Here is a 9,960-nt window from a genome sequence, read left to right on the forward strand (position 1 = left end):
CTAGAGTGTGCTCACACAAGTCACACCCAATGATGGAATGCAAGCAGGTAAAATAAACATGACATGTGGTCTCTTTTTTTAATATTTTAAATACTAAAGGGTTGCTTTGATAGTAAACTCTCACACCCACTACAGGATGTGGTATCTGACAGACCGGTCCACACCAGCTGGGCTCTCTTTGTGCCTGGGATGTGGTCTCCTAGCAACCAGTCCCAGCAGCTATCGCAGCGGAATGGGAAGAGGAGGATCGGCGCAGAGTCAGGGAGGGGTGGGCACTGCATCAATATTGCTTCTACCATATCACCTCCACCACAGAGCAGCTGCAATGTGCCTCTGCACACAAAGACGCCATAATAACGTGCACTGCGTTTCTCACATTTCTGTGCATTAATGTGAAACGGGGAGTCGCAGGCAGGAGCAACAGATCAGCAGACGTGAATTGTGAAAAAAGCTAGAGCTACCATGATGGCAGCACAATCAATATGCACTGATTGGAATGCCTGCAATATGATGGCTGTTGATGGTGTGACCACAATTCATTTATCATTATGCATGTGTGTGAGGGAAGAGGGAGGAGGGGAGGGATAAGGTGATTTCCATCTCCAGCAGGAGCTTCTGGAGAAAACCAGTACAAGACCCGGGGCGGCCAGACTGCACCCAAGGGACAGAGCATTAAAATCAAATAGCCTCCCATCTATCATTTCAGAACACCTCCCCTCCTCCAAGACGCATCGCTTTCCAGCATTATTAATACAAAAAGAAAAAGGCAGTTCAACATGTAAGAGATACCCCAGTCAGTAATGCATTTGTAATCAATAAGACAGGAAAAGAGGGTTTGCGCCTAAGAATAGGCAAACATTTAACCATATCAAAGAGAGGATTGAGGAACAGATGTACACACACACACACACACACACACCTCATCCCTGCATCTGCCAATTTGCAGCGCTTCACACTAGTCTGGAACTCAAAGGTATACAGGAGTAACGTTATCATGAGAAAAGCAAGATCAGTTATGCTATTACGGTTTAATAAAGTCAAAAAGGTCACCTCTGCAGACATAAATCTGAAAGCACAATCCTCTCCATAGCCAACCTTTTTTGTAATGCCACACACACACACACACACACACACCTTTACAGTGACATCTCTTGATATTAAGGAATTAGTTAAGCGCATCATCTCAAACCTTTCCACAGCCTTACAGCTGGGTGATGCTGTATGGTTGCGGCTGCGCTTTAAAAGTATCCCAATAAAGTGTGAGCATGAATAATATATTATGTCCTTTTAGCTTAGCTGGTGTGTCGAGTAAACAATAGCATCCCCAGGGAACGACTTTTAGGCAATATTAAAATGTGCGTGTGGGCGTCTCATGCGGACATTTTTGTTGGTTTTAGGTAAATTCATACGGTTAAAAACGGCAGCTCGGTTACAGCTTGGTAAACTAGTATATATGTGAAATAGATAGACTTAAATATAATATTGGTACAGTGACCATGTCCCAGTCTAATGGATTCTCCCACAATCGGCAGCCAGTTGGGTTCAAGATCAACAAATAGCTGATAATTTTACCTGGTTTGACAAACTGAGCTAGTCATATAAAAAGACCAACATTGCAGACTTTGAGATGATAGACTAGTAATCCTGTTACTGTGCAGGTTTGTCTATACCTACATTTTTACTCTACACATGTGCTGTAAGGGTAGAAATTTAGCCAAAAGGGTAAAATACAAAAATTCAGAAAATAAGGCAACCTCTTGGCCAGTAAGGATGTCAAGCATTTATCTTAAAATTAGAACAGATGAATGTCAGCACTTTCATTCTGGAATCATTCTTCCAAGCACAAGAGGATGTCTTGACTGGTTGTTCGAACAATGATCATTCGGTGTCACAATGTTTGCCTCCGAATGGGAACAAAATGGCAACAATACAGGGCCGGGCCCTTTTTGCACACTATAGTGGGAAGACATCAGAACTCCGCAGGACTTTTAAGCTTTTCAAAGCCAGATGGGACTCAGAAATACCAGTGGCCTAAAACCAGCTGAGCAACTAAAGGTTGGCAGGCAAGACTCTAATGTCTCTGACCACAACACAGGTGACTAGGTAGCATCAGAGAAAAAAAGTCTGAAGACAAAATGCTGACAGCGAAGGTCATACAAAGGTTGTTCCCACAGACGCTTGGAGTTCTCATGGAGCGACTAAGTCATTGTTGGCTGAGGTTATGACAGAACAATAGGATTTTGTGGGCATCTTGTGTCACTTTTGAAAGTCATTGGAGTTAAAAGGAAACCACTGATGAGGCAATATGATCGTTTTGTCTGGTTTTTTACATTTCTAAGCAAATTATTCTGCTTCCTGCTTTCTCTTGATCCCGTTCATCACTGCCTGTGTGGGGGCAGATGTATGAATGACACACTGTCCTCAATCCGACCACAAATTTTCCTATTGTGCGACTTCGTTTACATACAGTACTGTACTGCCTTTATTTCACTTATTTCTCAAACAGCGGGCTGTATCCCAAATTAAACAAATGCAGACATAAAACTCGATCCGCAGCATGGTTCATTTGAATTTTAGCAGGTTAGACATTTTCATATGCACATCACATGCCGTAAAGTCAGATTTTCAGCAGCACGTGTGAGCCAATAACTTTATATCACGGTGTAAAGTGACAATACCTGCTTGCCATCCAGAGTGTAGATCCTCTTAACCACGCCACTCTCCAGTTTAATGGCCTCCGTGATGTCAGTGAGCACCTGCTCAAAGGAGTGTGCGGTCTTCTTATTGAGCAGGAAGCGGACAGCTTTGCGTGGCTTCACGCCGCTACGCATGACCGTTACGAGCTTGGGTCGAATAAAGTCCTTGGTCTCCCTGGACTCACCGGCAGCCTTGGCAGCTAAGGACTGCATGTTCTTCTGGCTTGCTGAGGCCTTTACATTCACAGACCAGTTGGGGTTGACGTTCTTTGTGTAGTCAACTTTCTTGTAGAAGTTCTCTGATGCGCAAACATAGCTTTCCCCTGCAGAGTCAAAGAGAAATTGGGTTAGTGTGTCGTAACACGCTTATTATTCAACTTTGGCACCTGAGAGTCCCGCAGCGACTCTCTACTCAAAGATTTGAACCTTCAGGAACTTTCAAGACTAGTAGGAGGGAAGAAAAGGTTTTTAAAATGACTGAAAATCACTTTATAGACATTAGCATGGCTGCTGAGGTCTTGTTTGAAGTTCACAGACAGGCTTTGAACCACCAGGCTGCGTTGCCATGCGTTGCAATCCAGTGATCCAAAATTTGGATCACTGGATTGCCACAAACTTACCCCATTTTACTGAGATGGTAGCACCATTACGACAAATACCATTAGAATTAACCCCTCTCCACTCAGTATGGAAACAAAATTGTTTCATGCTTTACCACTTTGGATCAGTCCTTGCTTTGAAACCTGAGGTAATAAGATAAATGTAGACTGTTTAATAACCATGTGTCAATGATTGCTCTTCATATACCGAATGATTGCCACATTTTCCTAAAATATCTGCTGTATTCATCATCATTTCATAGTTTTTACTGCAGGCTAGACTTTAAAGACAAAAGGCTGCTGGGGGACAGAGGGAGGGGAAGAAAAAAAATCTGGCAAAAAGGAGGCAATCCAGAAGGCAACAATTAGGCCAAATGTGGAGAAATTGCAGAAGAGACAAGAGGAACAAAACGGGATTACACTGTGCAGAGGAGATTGAACAATTAATTATATCTCACAAAAGGAAGCACAATGAAATAGCCCCGCCACCCACAGTGCTAACTCTGCACCCCTGCTCGACACACATATACACAAAGATAATACACACACACACTCCTATCTTTCCTAAGCAGCTCAAGCGGCAGAGATGATCACCTCATTTTAGACAAATTAAGCTGCAGTTTATCTTCCAGCTTTACCCAAAACTCACCCTGTCTACCTCATCCCTCAGCAGCCTTAAAGGAATCTCGCAAAGTCAAGTCTGTGTGCAAGTGGAGAGAAAGAGGGGAGAAGAAGAAGAAAAAAAAAATCTGGGATGTTTTACTTTCTAAATATTATACCTGAGAAACCCTCATTCAAAAAAAGAAAAGGGGGGGGGGGAGACAGGACTGGGGTTTAAGCAGCATTTAACTAATATCGTTGCTCTCACTTCATCCATCTGACTTTCCCCCTTTTCAAATTGCATTATCCCTCTGACACATCCCATGTCGCAAATTCAGCTTCAGGCTGCTGCAAGTAAGCGACAATTTGACTGGAACAGCAATTTGCGACAAGCAGGTCAACACATGGATCATCCGGTTTGATGTCGAGCGAAGATTTCCTTCAGTCACCATGTTTGGCAACTTTCACTACATAAATTTTTGGAGGCAAATGAATCACTTCTTGTCCTAGTCGGTGTTCTGGTGCCAAATGGAACAAGAGCAATCACGGTGGCAGCTGCTCTTAAGGGTGTCTACACTACTCCAGCTATCAGACAGAAATGCAAGCTGAACAGCTCCCCAGATTCTTACAGTAGCTATAATAATCGTGACTGCTGAATCAGAAAAATCCGAAAATCATAAAAAGGTGTAACTTCAATTTATTTGGATTTCTTCTCACCGTTGCTATGGGTACTGTGGGAAAGGTTTAATAAATATGCATAAAGAAATGTGGCTGGTGGTTTCTTCAATGATGAGATCCTAATGATTTCAATTAACAAACTGCTCTCTCATGCTGAGTGTAAAGATCCAACTTTAAAGTACAGAAGGAAGCCCTCTGAGAGTCTAAACTCAACACTGAATCCCATTAAGATCAAGACAGAAGACCCACTTTCAGCTTTATTAGCTGCAACAGGAATTCCCCAACAGCAAGATGCTAAAATACAATTTACATTTAAGAAAGGAAAGAGCATGCATGTGGATGTTTAAAACAGATTGGCTCTTTCACTGCATTGCCCCATTTGTCTCGGTTTTTTTTGCCTTTGTCAAAAGAAAGAAAAAAAATGTTTTAAACAACTTCCGTCAAACAAAACTGCCCAACTACCAAAAAAGTAGACCGATGTCAGTCAACTGCATAAACACAACTCTTTAGCCTAGAATTTAATACATCATATGGGAGATTAGAGAAGTCTAGACTGAACAGATTAGACTTGTAATCTCAAAAAACTGCAAGTTTTATGTTTCTTTCTAATACTTCTCAGCAAAGAAACTGGCGGGTATCTTGAGGGCCCACCTTTTCACAGCGGTTCTACCTTTACTAAAACCTTACAATGCACCAATATTTCATGGTGTTAAATCATACATTTGCTTGGTCCTGCTGGAACATTTTTACCTTCCTCTAGGTCATCCAAGGTTGTGATCTTGCGTGCACCATCAATAGTGAAGATGAAACGCACACCCTGTGGCAAATTGATGTGGTCGGACAGCGAGCGCGTCAAGTCGGCCAGGAGGGCATCAAAGGTGCGGAATCGGTCGTTGGCTACAGCGTACACGATGCCTTTGAAGAAGCGGTCTCCGTTGCGATAGAAGCGCACCTTTTTGGCTTTCTTCTCATTGGTGAGGGCCTGCAGAGTGCGTGTGCGGTAGAAGCTGCAATGGGCGCTGTGAGTAGGGCTGGGGAGTCCATTCATACGCCCGCCCCGCGGGGTACGAGAGGCCTTGTCTCGCTCATCAAAATGTCCAAAGTCTAGCTCCATGATGACTGAAAGTTATGGTGGTCGTGACAGATGTGTTGGGGTGGTGACCAGCTCCAGAGAGTCTAGGGAAAGAAGGAAACAAGTGCTTGTAATGTATCACCAGATACTGCAGTAGTATTAACGGTTAATGGTCGTATGTTCATGACATTTCACTCAGAGCAACATTTAATTCCATGATTGTGACTTATTCATAAATCTGCATCTAAATAAACCAAAATCCAGAGCTAGGTGAGGATTAGGCACAGGAATGAGATTAAGATGATTAGCCAATTGTATCGCTAATATTAAAACTGGAAACCAATAGTCATTGAAGTTAAATTTGTACAGTGCTGCCCTGGCACTGCCCATTAATTGTTTGCTTCTAAGACAAGGAGTATGTGTCCACTCATGGCATCTGAGGAACTTAACACCCAGTGGATTTGCTATTTTTAATTCCCCTAATATTTATGCAGTATAAAACACGTATCCAATATAAAGTCAGTATAAAAACATGGACATGTTTTATAAGAAATTAAGAAAAGAAAAATATGCCGATCGGAATTCCACCAGGTGATAATTGTTGTTGCAAAAAGACTTGAGAAAACCGCTTTCTGACTTGACCTCCATCAACACTTTCCTATGAATTTATGGGTTAGACACTCATTTTGGGTCATACCAAATTAAAAAAAGAAAAGAAAAATTAAGTCAGTTTTTAAGAACCTTGGTCATACCATGTTTCAGACTTATGAAACCACACACTCTTCGTTAACAAGGCGGAAACAATAATGCTGAGGCTTCAAAATGGGATTTGAGAAATTAATGCATGACATCTTGGTAGTAACGTTCATGCCCCTGTATTTATCCCACTGTTAGCAGGGAGCACAGCTAACAGGCTAATGTTTGCCTCCGTTTTCTTCTCTCCTAGACTGTCCTCACATCAACTATTTCAATAAAGCTGCTCTCATTTAAATCATTTTCCTTTTTTGTAGTTAAACAACATAATGAGCATTACATCATTATGACACACTGAGCACATTAAGGCTTCATGTTAACCAGCTGTCATTTATAAGCCATTTCCAAAGCTGGCACTGTGCGCAGCTAAAACCCTGATTTAATCATGATATCTAAAAGGAAAAAAAAACAAACAATGCAAATAATTCAGAGACAGCTGCAGGTTATATTTACACAGAAAATAGTCACTCAGACACAGCAGCAACGGGACGCTTTCTCACATTCACTTAAATTAATTGCATAGCAGCCATATTGGTACTGCCTTGTTTTAGCCAAGGTATCCATGGCAACAGCCGGCACACCAGTCTTCCTGAAAGAGGCGTGGCCAACCGGTGCATTTAAAGCTACACGTACTAAAACCGCTGGTCATCAATCCATACTGCATGTCAAACTAAAACTTTGTCACGCATGCATTAACATTTTAAAAATGATTTTTAAAATGTTAGTGCAGACTCTTTGAATTTCTACACATAAAATAGTATGACCCTAAAATACTCCAGATGCAGTGAGTGTGCAGCAGTACGTCTCACTGACTGTTACCACACTGCTTTATGTGGCATGTAGCACATGATAGCTCCCCCTCTTCTTCTGAAGTCCGCCTACAGACACCTCTGTGCAGCTGTCTCACTTGGCCAGATGAATCAGTAAGTGATGAATCAGTAAGCTAACCACTAACACAAAAGGTTTTGGAAATAATGATGATGTCAACTTGTATATTGTCCTATTAGATATCTGAGATATCAATGACATCAACGGAATCACAAGGAAATTATACGGCTCAACAACTCAAAAAAAAAAAAAAATGCTTATTCTATGGCGGTTGACTGCCCAAGGTTTTATAGCAAAAGTAGTAGTCTGCTAGTTAATCTTCCCCCTGATGACCACAAATAAACTTGCCAAAGCCACAAAAACTCATTGAAGAGCATCTTCAAACTGATACTTTTTCAACAACTGACACACAGACACCCATCAAACACCCACACCCATTCACATGAAAGGGGAAGTGCAAAGTTTAAAGCCCCGATCTATGAGCAATGTCTCCCCAATTTAAACTTTAAAGGAGAGTATTCTTTTTAAAAACATATTTGACGAGACTGAGCCGAATAGCACAAATGTGAAGTGTCACATTTCTGTCACTTCTACGGGCCCCGATATCCTCACAGGACTTGTCATTATTGACTGAAAGGTCACTGGTCTTTGAACACAACTCCACTCCGAGTGGCATTTTAACAACTCAAGATTTGACTTTGACATTTTTCAAGTCACTGAAGACAGAATTCATTTGGCATCTTCTGCCACTGAAAGTCAATCTTGCGCCGTAATATGAGGCGGAGGTCCTCCAAATCATCAGGGAGTGTTTCAGTGGATGTAGTGAGGATATGAAATTTTAGGTGTCATTGTTTTGCAAAATTCTCAAACTAAAACTAAGCTTTTCACTTCCTTCTTCACATGCGAGTCATCTGATGTACAAAAAACACGGTTCGCTGCTTTCAGTAGACCCAACATGGTTATATGAAAATTAAGAAAGAAAGAAAAAAAAAAGGAAGCAGCTTGGAAAACAATAAAAATTTGAGGCCCCACCTTTTAACAACAAGCTGTTGTGCTGTGATATTCATTGCAAACATATATCCAGCCCTGGTGCTAATGTTAAGAAGGCCTAAACCAATTAGTCAAAACATGCACACAAACTGGTGAATGACACAATGTCACAGCCCATAATCCTCCACTATCCTGCCTCTTTTAGTACCACATGATTACAGCACTGTATATAGTATAACCATACTGACAAACGGGGGGTGGAAGAGATCACCACCCATCCATGTGGCAGGTCGACACCCCCCTTTCCCCACCAAGCATGCTAACCTTTGGCTGATCTGCTGACTGGTGTTTTATGATAAGCACACTGACAGGGGAGGGACTTCTGTGGACTGGGTGCTCCTTAGCTGACAAAGGCCAGGTTTCAAGCCCATCTGCTGCACTAATAAGCAGAGCGAGCAGTGACCCTTCCCCAGAAAAGCAACCACTAGGACAGTCCATTGTCTCAAACAGGGTGCCTGCCTTCAGAGTGACATCACCATCGCTGCTGCTGCTCCTGCTGCAGCCGGCTCATTCTCCTGCTCAAGTCCAGAAACTACATCCTCCCACAGCTTTTTAGTGTTAATCTGCACGGACACGACTGTTTAAAGATCACCTCTCTTTGTGGCTGACACACTTGACGTTATCAATCAATAAATCTGGTTAAAAATATGCGCGCTTTCCCCACTTCCAAATTAAGCGCAAACCTGGACATCAGGCAGCACTGCGGTATCATTGTGTGGTGTCATTGATATATTTGTCTGGTTCTGTGTTCCTGACTGAGCCACCCACACCCACACACACTCCTGACAAACCAGCACCACATTATGACTCTCCAGTCCGCGTCAGGAAAATTGATCTGCGTGCGGTATGTCTCACACCAACACACGGAAAGGTAGGTATTAAAAAAGAGAGAATGAAAAATAAGAGCCACGAAAGGAAAAGTTTCATGACACTACTCTTTTCATTTATGATGGATGGCGTGTGGCCACATGGCAGAGACAGCAGCTTAAAATGCAAGTTCTGCTTGAAATGAAAGGGGAGGGTTGGGCGTGTGAACGCCACAATCCACCTGCTCAAGCCTAAATCTAAAAAAAAAAAGAAAAAAAAAAGCCCGATATAATCCCTTCCAAAATGCAAAAAAATAAAATAATACAGTGATATTCAAAGTTGCCCCCTGAGAGTCAAAATCACTGCAATGTAATATATACTTTCTTTAAAAATCACTGAAGTCTGCTGATTATCCCACCCAGTAGCGGACTCACCTGCGTCGCTGATTGCGGAGTGTGTGGGGGAGTGGATGTGAGTGTGTGAGTCGATGCTGCAGGATAGCGGCACGCCGTCTCTCCCCTCGCCTTTGTCTGTTTCCGTCTGAGTGCCGGAGTCACTCCTTGCTTGAATCGAGCAGCCACTGGGTCCTAAAGAGCAGTGGACCCGCCCACTGAGGAAAAAAACTGTAGGTGCCAGTCAGTGTGGGCTGGGGTGGAGCTCCCATCAGGGTCACCAAAGGTAGTTCTAACGAGCAAATGAGCAAGAATTAAAGGTGGGGATTATTTACAAGTCATGGTTGAAAGATGAAAGCGGCTTTTATCATGTGATGTGTGAGGCAGATCTTTCTGTTAAGATGGGAGAAGAAAACTTATTCTTTTTTATTTAATTTTTTCCTGTAAGAATTTCAGCTATTTGTTTTATTTTGAAGATTGTGGCT

General features: G+C 42.3%; 1 protein-coding gene across 1 annotated transcript in view; it reads right to left on the reverse strand.

Moving 5' to 3' along the window:
- Positions 1 to 9,676, reverse strand: part of LOC102206582 (neuronal migration protein doublecortin) — a 22,349-nt gene extending 12,673 nt beyond the window's left edge. The window contains exons 1-3 of the mRNA XM_005735464.1: positions 9,518 to 9,676; positions 5,324 to 5,749; positions 2,679 to 3,019 (exon numbers count right to left, since the gene is read on the reverse strand). Coding sequence (XP_005735521.1) covers positions 2,679 to 3,019; positions 5,324 to 5,687 — 705 coding nt within the window. The 5' untranslated portion in view covers positions 5,688 to 5,749; positions 9,518 to 9,676. The remainder of the gene's footprint in view (positions 1 to 2,678; positions 3,020 to 5,323; positions 5,750 to 9,517) is intronic.
- Positions 9,677 to 9,960: the final 284 nt, after the last annotated feature.

This window comes from Pundamilia nyererei, unplaced genomic scaffold (assembly GCF_000239375.1).
Source record: "Pundamilia nyererei isolate P.nyererei 1_Seehausen unplaced genomic scaffold, PunNye1.0 scaffold00064, whole genome shotgun sequence".
Lineage (NCBI taxonomy): Eukaryota > Metazoa > Chordata > Actinopteri > Cichliformes > Cichlidae > Pundamilia > Pundamilia nyererei.